Here is a 15,036-nt window from a genome sequence, read left to right as displayed (position 1 = left end):
AGGTAGGTAGGCTGGTTAGAGATCTGACTGTGCATTCTTATGTTGTATTTCTCTCCTTTGCCCTTCTGTCCTCAGTTTTTCTTTCTTTGCTTTGTCTTTCTTTTTTTTTTTTTCTTTCTTCTCCCTTGATTTTCTTTTCTTTTTTTTTTTTTTTTATGTTGCCTCTAAGACAAGATCTGCTAGAGTCCCTAAATCTTTCATATAGAGTATTTGGGTTTAAAAGAGTAAAAATATAGTGTGTATTATTTATCATAGTAACTGAGGAGCACACCAGGGACTTTACATCTTTGAGTATTTGTGAGGGAAGAGTAGATTTTGAGACAAAGTTGCATGTGACCTCTCTGGCATGTTACCAGAATGGGATTCATGAACATTGATCAGATATTAAGTTTCCATTTCATTGGGTGCTAGTCAGTTTTATATTTTTAACATATACCTTCCACTGAAATCAAATTGGACATCAGAAAGGTAAGAAATTTTAGTGGCAATCTGTAGGTCATTTGTTGCTGAGAGAAATTGGTAAGGGACAGGGGCTTTTGAACACTTAATCAGAACTTGTAGATTCCTGAATATGCTTATAGATAAAAATACAGTTAACGTTTGTACTCTGTGGGAAGCTGTTCTTGATCCTTGATTTATACAGGTTCCAAATTGGTTTATATTTAAGTAGTAATTGCTTTAGATTTGTGTGGGTTAAATTAGTATAGTTTTAAGGAGAATTTTAAGTGTTTCATTTCAGAATATTCATAAATTAAATCATCTACTCCAAAATTAAGTAATGTAGATAATGGAACATATTTTAGGTAATTCCTCTGTCCTGCTTGCACTAGGAAAAAAAAACCCAGTTGCTTTATTACTGAAGAACAGATTAATGCTGATGTTTGTAATTCATGGCATATGAAAATACCCAGTTTTTTTTCTTATTGTGTATGTTTTTCTTTTGCCCTATTAAGATAAAAAAAATCATTTTGAATATGCCTAAAAAGGAATTATTTCAAAGCATTTTAAATATACTTTTTTCCTCTAAAGCAGTTTTCATAGTTATGTAAAAGTTTGTTTTCTCATGCTATAGTAAAATAGAGCACTGTTGTACTGTGCAATACCTCCTTTTTTTCTTTTTTACATTTACAGATGAGAATTTAATCATTTGAATATAGTTAGGATAGTGGTTGAAAAGGTATCCATTGGAATTGTAATAATTTATTATGTATTTGTATTAGTATATGAGTCAGTGACAGAATTGTTATTTAAGTGGGACTGTAGTTTGCACACAATCCATTTCAAGAAAGTGGTTGTCAAATGCAGATGTTTAAGCTCGCAGTCTCATCAGTTGATTCTGATATGGTAATAATCCTGCCACTTTATTTTTTAATTAAGCTTTAAATCTATAATGCATAAACATTTGAATAATTTCAGGCTTTTTTTATTTGTACACATTTATGTAAATATGTTTTTTTAGTAGTGTTTTAGACTTACCTAGGGAATTGAGGGGGTTCCCATTTCCCCTCCCCAACACATATATAACATTATTCAGATAGCTTAGATAATATTCTATTGATCTCTGTCAAATAGTCAAAGTATGGAATTTTGGAGTTACTGCATTTGAAATTCTTTAGCTCAAATCACTGAGGGCTCCATTTTAAAATAATCCCTCATCTTATTATTTTGCTTCATTTTTAATATCTTTTAGCGACAGTGATGAGGAAAAGAAAGCAAGAAGAGGCAGATCTCCCAAAGGTGAATTCAAAGATGAAGAGGAGACTGTGACGACAAAGCATATCCATATCACACAGGCCACAGAGACCACCACAACCAGACACAAGCGCACAGCAAATCCTTCTAAAACCATTGATCTTGGAGCAGCAGCACATTACACAGGGGACAAAGCAAGTCCAGATCAGAATACTTCAACTCATACACCTCAGTCTTCACTGAAGGTGGGAATGGCATGAGTTTACACATTGAACACAGTTTTATTCTTAGGAATTACTTTTAGAATTACTGAGTTAGTAGGGTTGGGCGTTTGTAGGCAGTCTTATTAATTATAGATCATTTGGCCTGTATTACTCAGAGTCATTAATAAAAAGAAATCTCTTTGGGGAAAAAAACCTGTCCAATTGCTGAATGATTGTGCACTTTCTGTGAAAGTAGAAATGACACTTTTGGTTCATTTGGGAAGGGTGGTGAATCAGAATGTAGCGCATTTGTTCCTTTCTAAGAACATCACTGGTTGCCAAACACAGTAAGATTCACTAAAGAAAATGGGAGTATTTTAGAAGATGTAAGAAATGACAAAAGAGGACCAAGTAGATATACAGAGGAGACAGTCCCATTTAATACAGAGTCGTTGCCTATAAAGAGAGGCTTATTTGCCTGGTGGTCACTACTGATCAGTGGCAGCACTGCCTTCTTCTACCTTCTTCATTTATTTTTTATTCACCCACAGAAAATGAAATCTACTTAGTAGATACCTGGCCACAAGCTAGTGTTTTGTCTGTCTCCCCCGCACTAGTGTTTACCTGGCTTTACATCAGAAGCAGCTAAAAACTAGGGAAGACATTTTTCTAATGTATCCTGCAAATTGTAGTTAACTCAACTTTTGCCAAATATCTTCTTTGTATAATTTCACCCATCTTTTTAGTTTTGATGAAAATCTCAGAATTAGAACTCAACTTTAGTTGTAGTTAAAAAGAGGAAATGGCTCTTTTAGTGTTTTGTGGTCCTTTCCCCTGCTGTGGAGACAGTTCGCTTACTCATGGCCATATTCAGGATGTGGTAGATCGTTATAATTAAAACCTGATACATAATGGCTGTTATAAGGAAAATTCATGTAAGCCTACATGGGGAAAATCATCCAAACTGTATAACTTTTTTAATGATAAATTAAGACTTTTGTATCTTACAGGATTTAACTGTATCAGTTTGTAGTATAGACTAAATACATGTCACTCTGCCATAAATATTTTATATTTATAGTGTAAGCTTTATGATTTTTTTTTAATACAAAAAAAACATCAAGGAGGCCAGAGTTTTTGGAAAGTTACTCAATTGCTTGGATCTCTTTTAATCTCAAAACCTTTTTGAACCAGCATATAGTACTTCAGGGCTCAAATTAACATACCTAGAAACTTACAGTGTTTCCCTATTGCCTGGCGTTTCTGTTCTAATTTGTCATATACGTATTGAACACACAGGACATACACATCAAGGTGCTTAGGACTATAGGGAAGAGGAAAAATAGTATTATAAACTCCAGCCCCACATTTTAGTTTGGGAACTAAACGTGAAGCAATTAGATGTGAAGGTATATTAAACAACATAGAATGACTTGTGTGGTATACAAACAGTAATCAAAGAATCATTGAATCTAAAATCATAGAATTTTAAAGCTGGATAGGATCTTGGTCTCTAATCTAGTGGATCTCAGACCTTCTTATGCCTTAGAATTCTCAAGCGAGCTTTGTCAGACTTGTATAGGCCAAGATCCCACCCTGGGCAGTTATGACTCAATATGTTCTGATGGGCTGGGGCATAAGTATTTTCTAATGCTTCTTAAATGATTCTGATATATAGCATTAAGATTTCAGTGGGATCTGGAAGGTATATTTTCCATAGTGAAATTTGGGAAAACAGTATAGAGGTTAGGGATTTTACGTTGCTGTGGATAGAATTACTTAAAAATAACTATCTCTCCATAAGGATTCAAGGTCACATCTCTTTGTTCAGAAATCTAAATGTACCTTTATTAAGATATTACAGGTATTACAGAATTAGAGATGAAGAGAACAGATTTAGGATAAATAGTATAAATTATTTTCTGAACTTAGTAAGTTTTGTGTGTGTTTTCAGACTTCAGTGCCTAGCAGTAAGTCATCTGGTGACCTTGTTGATCTGTTTGATGGCACCAGCCAGTCAACAGGTAAGCCTCCACATTGGCGTCTTTCTTCTTAGTAATCTCGATTTCAGAATAATTTTTCAAAATGCCATATAAATGATAGAATGAAAAATAAAATTGTTTGCATTGGATTTATTTTTAATGTGAGATTAGTGAGCCTTGAGCATTGTTTGGGGAAAATTGTTTATTGCCTACAATAGAGAAGTGTGCTTAAATATTTGACCAATAATTCAGTAATATCTGTCTCCTTAATTTCTTAGTGCTGAGTATTTGGGGTCCTTTGCTTTCTCTATAAGCAAAATGTACTGTGCTCTGCCCATTTTACTCTTTCCTTAAATCTTAATTCTGGCTCTCAACATCAGCTATGGTAGTTCATTTCAACTTTCGTTCAGTTATGCAATAAGTATTTATTGAACCAGACACTGGTCTCAGTGCTTGAGGTATAATGTTTAGTGAAACAAAGTTCTTGCCCTCATGGGAAGGTCAGGTGGAGGAAGTAATCATTAATCAAAGAGTCACACATAGTTATCTAGTGATAAACATGCTGAGAGCTTTGGAGGAAAGGGGCATTCTATGAAAGTAGGTAACTACCTACCTGACATATTTTAAGGGGGCTGTAGCAAAAGAATACTTTCTTTACCAAGATTTTCTTATAGTTGGGATTAGTGATTTCTTCAATTAGATTTTCAGTAAATGCCAGATTTTGAGTTATTCCCTACATATTGTTTTCAAGAAAGTTGACATTTTAGGTTGCATTTAATGATTATGTAGTTCTAACAAAGTCCTATGCTGCAAGTCAAAATAGCTTAAGAAATACAACTTTTGTTTAAAGACCATCTTTCCCAATCTGTTTAAAGTTTATTTCACATTAAAACGTAAATGGCAAGATTGGTGTATAAGCAATGCAAAGTAAATCTATTGTTCCTTGATATGTGTAGTGATTTTTCAAAAATGAATTGTTTTGAAATTTACATTAGTGTTTGAGTGGAGGTCTGTGATGGAAATTACTTTTCATTGATAGTTAAAGACATGTAATTAATAGAAAATCTTCTGTTACTATCTTCTTGTTCATTATTGTAAAATTCTTGGACTCAGAGTGAACTTCATGGGGCATCTGGTTCAACCAAGTTTCTGAGCTTCTTCAGTTCTTATTCCCTTTTTTCTATAACTAACTCTTTCTAAAATTATACTGTAAACTCTATTGAATTGTCATGCCAAAGGTTACAAACAACTACATCAGTGGTTTAACAATTTATGTGCTATCTTTCTGTATGTTTAAAATTTTAACTGTAGTATTAACTGTTAGTTAGCATGTGGTCATATAATTCAGACATAGTGTCACAGAATATCAACTATTTTGGACTCCCTGGCATGAAATATTAAGGACCCCTTTTCATGCATTTGTGGAAAGTTTTAATGAAGCAATCAGAGAAAAATTAACTAGGAAGGTCAGATAAGTGATGTAACTTTTTTCCTCCGTGATACCAAGATTGCTTTGAACAGAGAGAATTATTAAATACCAACATGCTTCCTTTGCTTGGTAAGAAACTGTTGGGTGGTTTTTCTTCTCCAGTGCAAACAGTAGATTGACTAATTAAATAGAAGTAGCGATTAATATTAATACAATAATTGAGACAAAACTTGAATGAAATCTGGAAGGCTTCTTGCCTTAAATGTTTGTTTTATCATAGTATTCTCTAAAAAGAAGCTGAATGTGGGTTGACATCAGAATTATTTTTTTAAAGTTATTTGAAATAGTATGTTTAACCAGTTTGTGTAGACCCCCCCCAAATCAGCACATAAATTTTGTTACTCCAAATCTCTATTTAAATACTTTAGTAATATAGTTTATTTTTGTTTTGTTTTTAAGTTTATTTATTTTGAGAGAGAGAGCTTGCATATGCGCGTGTGCAGGTGGGGGAGGGGCAGGGAGAGAGGGAGAAAGAGAATCCCAAGTAGGCTCTGCACCATCAGCACAGGGCCTGATGCAGGGCTCAATCTCATGAACCATGAGATCATGACCTGAGCCCTATACCAAAAATTGGACACTGAGCCACCTACTTAACCACCCAAGTGCCCCTTTAGTAATATATTTTAAATTGAATTCAGCAGTGGAAAAAATATTGGATATTAAATCTTTAGTACCTACACACGAAAAAGTCTAAGAATCAACCATATTAGCATTGCTATTCGGCATGCCATTTGGGTGTCATTTACCAGATGTGCCTATACTTACGATATTACTATCATGCAAGTAATATGGGCATGAACTGTAAACCTAAGCAGATATGGCGGCATCTGTACCTCTCACCAGATAAATACCTCCTTTGAGGATATGCTCAGGTTTTCTTTTTTTTATGTGTTACTACATCCTTTTTGTTAACATCTTCAAAAGCATGTGTGGTAAAATGATTGTAGAATATCTACCAAGTTTTAAAATACACATGTGAAACCCATTCACCAAGATTTATTTGAGACTGTCTTGATACATATCCCACTCTGGTGATGTTCTTATAAAATCTGCACTGAAAGGATATTTTGGTGGCTTTTACATATAGTACATTTCTAAGTAAACATTTTTAAAAATGAATAATTCAAAGTATTTAGAAAATAAACCAACTAGAATGCCAAAAACATCCCATTTCATTTTTTAGTATATCTCATCTCTTTAAAAGTCTGCATCGTCTCCTTTGTTCCTTACTAATTAAGGAATTTAAGTCTTGATTAACGTACTATTCTGTAAGTTCATAAATAAGGTTGAAGAGAAAATACACCATACTCAGTGCAAATAGAAAGACATTACCTGACTTGCAGTATGTTTTGAATTCTTTTTTTTAGTTTAAAAGTTTTTTTAAAGATTGAAGTATGTCAAATTAAAAATTTTTATTACATTTGTATTTGAACCTGTTGCCTTGTACCTAGTAATCACAAAAATTAGTTGAGGATATTCACTTGAATATGAACCATGTTGTTATATATTCAGTACACCAATTTATGTATTAGAATTTCCATGGGAGTTATCTGTAGTTTAAGCCAAGCTTACTAAAAATAAAAAGGTTTAACATTCTCTTCACTAATTGAAAGTAATGCATGCTCATTTTAGAAATTTGATGGAAAACAAGTGATTCACCATGACTTGGATACATAAACTATTAATAATTTGAGTGAATACTCTTTTTTTAAATATACTTTCTATGTATTCAGTCAATATATTTGTTTAAACATTTATTATGTGGCAAAATGTTTTCAGGCTTTTGGATAAGGGTTTTTTGTTGTTGTTTTTCTTTTTCCCCTATGAACTGCTTTTCACCTGAAATCTCATGACTGTTTCCCTATGATCGTTGGTATTCCTTTACAGATTTTTAACTGCCTTATATCTTAATCCTGTATGGATATACTGTAATTTATTTAACCAATCAGTTTCTTATTTGGGGAGTGTTAGGTTTTGGGGGGGTTTTGTCCAAATTTTTCTCTATTATAGTAGTGGAATCATATCTTTCAGAACCATCCAGTTTGGTTAAGGAGAAAATAACATTTCATTTAATTTTGCATTTGTTTGGTGAGTTTGAAAACTTCCCATGTTTTTATAGACCAGTTGTAACCTGTGTATTCATATTCCTTTGTCCATTTCTTTGAGTGGGAGTATGTATCCTTATTGTTTTATATTTAAACTTCTTATGTATATGTATTAATCATTGTCATAGATTTATAATTTTTTGCATTTTGTCATTTTAATTTTGTACTTAACTAGAATTCTTCTTGGCAGAAGTTTGTTTTTTATATTGTAATCTGGATTAAGTTCTTTGTTGAAGAAAATTTCCATTTGTAGCTTAAGCACTGTCTAGTGCAGCTATATTTTTCCTGTTCACAGTATTGCTTTGGAAAATACATGTTCCCAGCTGGTGATTGTAAATAACCTCCTTGCTGTCCTGAAAAGGCAGATGGAAATGGTTCATTTATAATGACAGCTCTCATGTGGGAATCTTGAAGAATAGCTCTTGTTGTGAAATTTAGCAGTCTTCCACATGCAGCAGTTTTTGGCGCACTCTTTTATTTAAATTCCCTTAGATAGAAATTATCTGGGAAAATGGTTCAGTATAGAAAATTTGTGTTGAATTTAAGATATTGATATGAATAACATCATACATCTAGGTAGGGACAGTCCTCCCTAGAGAGAGAAACTTTTCCTAAAAGAAATAAAGAGATTTTTGAATTGTTGAGATAGTTTTCAGAGTTGAAGGTCACATTGTGTAAAACCTATGTAGAACCATAATTTGTGGCACTTCAAAAGATTAGAGAAAATTTTAAGTCCTTTTCAAGAAAAGGTGACTTCCTTTTGTAAAATATTTTTGTGTGTTTCCATTCTTTACTTGCAGTGTTTGTAAATTGGTTATGTTGAAATCAGACTCCCTATAGTATGAAGAGGTAGAATATTTGCTATAGATAAGTTATAAGTACAGTATAATTTCAGTTTAGATGTTAGAATGTAGGACAGTGGAATAACCAAAGTAGGTAATTATCTGAAATATCAAATTAGGATATGACAAAAATAAAACATCTTACCCAGTCTGAAGTTAGGATCCTGTAGTATTCAGATGCCTTTTTCTGTATCATGCATTTTCTTTGTAGCCCAGACTGGAAAAGATTTGAAAATCCCTAGCTGTTTTACCATAATAAATTACATATTGATGTTTATTCACTGTCAGATGAAGCAAATTAAAATAATCTCCAATTTTCAAATCCCTTAATGTTACCATATATGATTAACTGTCATTCTGTTACCTAACAGTATACTTTGATCAATATTTTTAACATGAAGGAACAATACAGAAGACAAATTTATGAATATAAAGCAGCAGCCGTTTGCAACATTCATTTCCCTGCTAGCTTTTATTAATATATGTCCTTGTTTATATAGTTTAAAAATATAGCTCATGGATTTTTTATGCCCCTCCCCTCATTTTATCATGATGTATGTATCTTCAAAGAAGAGAAAAACAAATCACCGTATTATTATCCTTTGGATAAAGCAAAAGTAGCTAGATGAGCTGTAGTGTTGGTAAGAGTGGAGAAACTTGGCCTTGGTAGGAGTTAGTTCATGATGAGTAAGGATATATGTGAGTATGTGCATCTGTAATGAGGTAAAAAAATGAGAAATGTTTATGCCTGCTGATAGTTGCCTACAGTAAATGTGCATTAAAAAGAAATACCAGGTACACATGTATAAGAAACTGATTTGTTCCTTGTATTACTGCTGGCCATTTATTAAGAAGGGGAGATGGTTCTAGTTTAATTAACCCAGTTGAGTGTAGCAGATGGGGCAGAATGTCTTGCAGCGATAAGACAATTCAGAAATGGCACCAGATGTTGGAAGCTGTCCCCGGTGGTATTTGAGTGCAGCCCAGATGTTCCAGTCCCACCTGGCTAGTTTCTAAGCACTGCAGGCTAAGCAGCTGTGATGTAACCTATATAATGTTCGCATAACACTAAAAGCACCATAATTGAACTGCCGCTCTAAACTTATAAGGTTGTGACTCTTAAGAGGTGAAATCTTTAAGGGCAAAGAAAAATAAGGACAGGTATTTAAGGTTTTAGATCCTTTGGCTATTGCTATTCCATTGATAACTGAATTGACAGAAATGGCATATTAAAATTGAGTGTAATATTACTGTTCAATTTGTAGGTGAAAGTAAATATTTGTAACCACATAGTGTTTACAAATTAAAAAAAATTTTTTTAAATTTTTTTAACATTTATTCATTTTTGAGAGACAGAGACAGAGTGTGAGTTGGGGAGGGGCAGAGAGAGAGAGGGAGACACAGAATCCGAAGCATGCTCCGGGCTCTGAGCTGTCAGCACAGAGCCAGACGCGGGGCTCGAACTCAGGGACTGCGAGATCATGACCTGAGCCGAAGTCAGATGCTCAACTGACTTGAGCCACTCAGGCACCCCACAAATAAAAGTCTTTATCAGAATGTGATGTTATGCACACAGAGATTGATTTGCAGCCTTTGGATCTCATTTCAAACCTACAGAAAATTTGCCACATTTTCTTTATCTCTCTCTAGATCTTTTTTTTTGTTTTTAATTTGCTGTATACCATTTGTTTATTGTGTACCATTTGACAGAAAATTGGAAATACCAGGACATTCTGCCCCCAGGATACTTCAGCATATAACTTCTTACAACAAGGACATTCTTCTTTATAATAATTACAATACAGTTGTCATACTTGGGAAGTTTAACATTTAAACAGTATTGTCTAGTATACAGACCATATTCAAATTTTCCTGATGTCTCAATTATGTCACTTCAGGATAGCACTTTTTTAAAAATCCATAATCCAATCAGGGATCATGCATTTCATGTACTTGTCATGTTTCCTTAGACTCCTTTAATCTCTAGCAGTCCCAGCCTTTTTTGTCTTTTATGATGTTGACATTTTCTGAAGAATCTGGAGAGTTGTTTTGCAAAACGTCACTCACTTTGTAATTTGTCTGATTCATTCCTTATGATTAGATTCAGGTTAAATATTTTTGGTGGGAATTCTTAACACAGGTGATGATCTCCTTTTGAGTTCCTTGCATTAGAGAGCCCATGAATACTATTTTATCTGATTACTAGTGACATTAAATTTAATCAGTTGTTTAGGATGATATCCATTCAGTTTGTCCATTGTAAAAGTAGTTTCATTCCTTTGTATTTACCGAGTAGTCTGTGGGGTGATGTTTAGCGATTATGTATCTTATTCCCTAGCAACATTTTACCCGGGTTTTAGCATCCACTGAAGATTCTTACAAAGAGCATAATTGACTGGATAAACCACAGGTCCACACTGTGTTCAGGCAATGTAAGTGAGGGATAACTTTAATCACAAATGTAGTATCAATTACTTACAAGGTAAAGAACTGAGGAATGTAAGAGTTTGTGGTAGTTTAAAAGGAACATGGTGACATGAAAACCTAGACCTACAAACTAGCTTTTCTAATGGCTCTGGAGCCTCTAATATTGGGTAGTTTTTAAGTGTGGTGCTAAAATGGCTTCCTGAAATTGCTGTCAGTGGTTCTGTGGTTTTATCAGTTTAACTTTTCTTCATGCTTAATTTCTAGGAGGATCAGCTGATTTATTTGGAGGATTTGCTGATTTTGGCTCAGCTGCTGCATCAGGCAGTTTCCCCTCCCAAGGTATGATACAATTTGGTCAGAAATCTAGGGGTTATCAAAACCAAATAGGTTTGATAAACCAGAAAAGGTTATCAAAACCAAAAAACTCCCTTCCCCACCAGATCAGCTTCATTTTGGTATTTTACTCCTTGTAATATTTATCATTCCTAAATCCTAAAGGATTTATTCACAAAAGTATTTTACTGGGTCAGTGTCTTAATGTGCCAAATGGATTAATGTGGTTGTAAACTACTCAGGCAGGCACACCTAAATAAAATTGCTCTTATTCATAAGTGACTCTTGTTTAGTTTTGGGGGGCGGGGCAGTTTGGGTGGGGAGTGTGAATAAGTGTAAATAATCTCAGTTTAGTGGGATGAATATTATGGTTTATGTTTAGCTTATATGTTATGATCCCAAGGATGGGATTAGGCAGACTATCTTAGTAAAATTTATTTCTTTGTGATTTAAATATATTAAGAGGATTTCTGTAAAAAAATAAACTTCATTTTGACACATCCTTAAATAGTGAGCAATTGAACCTCAGGCAAAACTTCTCTTCATGTCAGATTAGAAATTTTAAAAATGCCTTAGACTTATCATAGTGGTCATTTTGCAGTATATTCAGATATCAAATCTTTACCTGTAACTAACAACGTAGGTTTAAACCTCAGGGATTGAAATGAAGTGCTTGTCTTTTCTTCCCTTTCTTCGTTACTATTTTTTACCTTACTGTCCCTGCCATATACTATGGTAGCTGTTTAACTTTGGAAAAGCTTCTGAGCCTCCCAACTTTAGAATCAGGAACATCACTTGACATGGTTCTTTATAAGGACAGAGTAATGTCTATAAAAGTGTATAGAAAGGGACTAAGTTCATTAAGTGTCCTTTCTTCTTTAAGTTATAAAGGAGTTGGCTATAAGGTTTTTTTGTATAAAATCTTATCAGTCTGAAGTTAGAGAGTATGAAAATTTAGTTATAACTTTTAAACATGAAGTGAGGGCAGGGAGAAAAATGTGTAATTTAGCTGAGTGAGCCTTACTCATTTCAGGTACAGTAACCATTCGATTAATGGAATTAAAATTTATATTTACTAATGCCTGATTGAGGTTTGTGAGGATTTAGGAAGAAAGATGCATAGGTTTTAATCATCTGGGGTTTTGATAGCCTACTTGTGTAAATTCTGAGTATTTCCCAGAAACCAGAATTGTGGAGTAATTAACTTCATTTCAAAAGCGTGGTTATGCCCTCTAAGGGTTAATAACTTACTTCAGGCAAGTCAAGTGGAAGATAAACATTGCCCTAATTTTACAGACTGTGTAATTCTCAAAAGTTTTTATGTATATAAACTTGCCTACTATGCAAATAATTGGAATATGTTAATGTTGCTAAGTGATACATCTCTTCATCTGTATGCATGTGATTAATATAACCTGATCACCATTACGCAAGGGGCTGAAACTGTTGCAACAATGATTAATCATTTCTGAACAATATATGCCCTACTAGAAATCTCTTCTTCCTATGATTAATCATCTCAGATAAAGTTTTCAGATGGGGCAACACATTTTGCCCCAGTTTCCATTCTTACTCTGTTTTATAGATCAAGCAAATAGAAAATCAGCATAAAGTACCTTTATCCAGCAGTCTTTCTTAAATTAGTTTAAATTGTTTAATATATAGAACTAATTGTAAAACTCTTAATTCAGTCTCTTTTTTGTAAAGAAGATCAAAGACATGTTTTATAGTAAAACCCTGAGGTAATGAAGATTAGCCCAGTTCTTGTATTAAATTGTTGGTAGAGTGTGGATTTTCTAAGTGACTTATTTTCTTTTGAAGGGGCTTACATTTTAATATGGTAATAGAAGAAAATAATTTTAAAGACTTAATGTTATTGTTCTCTTTAGATATTTAGCATAGTGAGAGACAGTATTGCAATGGCTGGTTACCTTTAGGCTAGACAAAATGTATTTCCAAGTTGTAAGTGAACATGGAGTACAGAGTGACGGTGTTTTTAACTTGGCAATATATACTTCTCTTTCAGATGACAGTTTATATGTAGCTCTTTCTTCACCTTTGCTTTTTCAACTTCCATTAATTCTTATTTATTTGTCCCTTTCTTAAGGAAAGGTTTATTTACTTAGAATCATGCATAGTCTACTTTAAAAAGAACATTTTTTTTTTTTAATTTTTTTTTTTTTTCAACGTTTTTTATTTATTTTTGGGACAGAGAGAGACAGAGCATGAACGGGGAAGGGGCAGAGAGAGAGGGAGACACACAGAATTGGAAACAGGCTCCAGGCTCCGAGCCATCAGCCCAGAGCCTGACGCGGGGCTCGAACTCACAGACCGCGAGATCGTGACCTGGCTGAAGTCGGACGCTTAACCGACTGCGCCACCCAGGCGCCCCTAAAAAGAACATTTTTAAGTATCAATTGCCTTTATATTTATTGTGTTCCAAATAGTAGATGTATTGCAGAATTTATAGAAGCGTGACTTACACTTTTTTCTGGCATACCTAAACGAAAGAGATTGCGGTACCTTTGTTCCTCCCCTGTGTTTTCACAATTAATCCATAGTAACAATAACAAACTATAAATGGCACTTACTGTATATTATATTATTTAATCTTTACAACTTAGATTTTTTTTTACAAAGTGAGACACAGAGAGGGTTATGTAATTTGCCTAGGGTCACTTAGCTAGTAAGGTACAAAATCCATGCTGTTAAGCATTGTAGTCCATCTGTCAATTAACCTCTTAACAACTTTTACATTATTGAATGCATTAAATCTTAAACTTGTTGTAATTATCTTTGTGGTATTGAGGGGTTTTCCCTTTTTTTTTTTTAATTTTTTTAATGTTTATTTTTGAGAGACAGAGACAGAACATGAGCAGGGGAGAGAGGGGGAGACACAGAATCCGAAACAGGCTTCAGGCTCCAAGGTGTCAGCACAGAGCCCAACACGGGGCTTGAACTTAGGAATCGTGAGATCATGACCTGAGCCGAAGTCAGACTCCCAACCAACTAAGCCACCCAGACGCCCCTTCCCTTTGTTTTAAATATTAGCATTGAGTTCCCCTCTTAAGACTGTACCCTGCTTTTTATTTAAATAAATAAATTGAGGGGCACCTGGATGGCTTAGCTGGTTAAGCGTCTGACTTTTGGTTTCAGCTCAGGTCATGATCTCACATTTGGTGAGTTTGAGCCCCGCATCAGGCTCCACTCTGATAGCATGGAACCTGTTTGGGATTCTTTCTCTCCCTCTCTCTCTGCCCCTCCCCTGTTTGCTCTATCTCAAAATAAATAAACTTAAAAAATTTTTAAATAAATGGATAGACTAGATTAGATAGGTAGGTAGATGAAAGAGAGAGAGTGAGAGAACAGTCCCACTGGAAGCAAGCACTGTGCTAGGGTTATACCGTGGCTATCTATAGCCCTTGTGTTGTCAATGGAAGCATGGCCAAAAGAGTGAGAACTTCTTGCAGAAATTTACTAACCCTACTCTTAATTTTACTGAGTGCTTTTCTCTGTGCTTTTTTTTTTTTCATTTTTTTAATAAATTTAATGTCATGAATTTGAGTTTTTATTTACTTGAGACCATGTAAGTCATAGTTTGATTTCTCTTTGAACCTTTCCAAGTAATGAATGGGTGAAATGAGTTGAATTCTCTAATTTTGTTGAGTGTCTCTTCACATGAGGATTCTCGATCTCCCCAAAAAAACTTTTACCAGGTAAGTTTTCTTTTTCCTTTTCATATTTGTTGAGCTGGCAGCATATTTAATATGCAAACTCAGGTTGAAGAAACTTTTGATTGTAATTTCTACGTATCACCCCAGACCTGCTATGAGGTGAATTTTACTTTATATGTGGATTTTTTTTTCCTTTGCCACCTTGTTAACATTTGTGGAATATTCGTGAGAAAAAATAATGTCCAGATGGAGATGGTATATGCAGATGTTAATCTGGGTGGACACAGAT

General features: G+C 34.2%; 1 protein-coding gene across 2 annotated transcripts in view; it reads left to right on the top strand.

The window, feature by feature from the left end:
• CLINT1 (clathrin interactor 1) overlaps nt 1-15,036 on the top strand; it is a 59,006-nt gene that overhangs the window by 38,811 nt on the left and 5,159 nt on the right. For both annotated transcript variants that reach the window (XM_058721671.1, XM_058721661.1), the window contains exons 7-9: nt 1,691-1,937; nt 3,850-3,919; nt 11,005-11,079. In XM_058721671.1, the coding sequence (XP_058577654.1) occupies nt 1,691-1,937; nt 3,850-3,919; nt 11,005-11,079 (392 nt within the window). The remainder of the gene's footprint in view (nt 1-1,690; nt 1,938-3,849; nt 3,920-11,004; nt 11,080-15,036) is intronic.

Source organism: Neofelis nebulosa, chromosome 1 (genome assembly GCF_028018385.1).
Source record: "Neofelis nebulosa isolate mNeoNeb1 chromosome 1, mNeoNeb1.pri, whole genome shotgun sequence".
Taxonomy (NCBI): Eukaryota; Metazoa; Chordata; class Mammalia; order Carnivora; family Felidae; genus Neofelis; species Neofelis nebulosa.
This window is presented reverse-complemented; position numbering and strand designations above follow the sequence as displayed.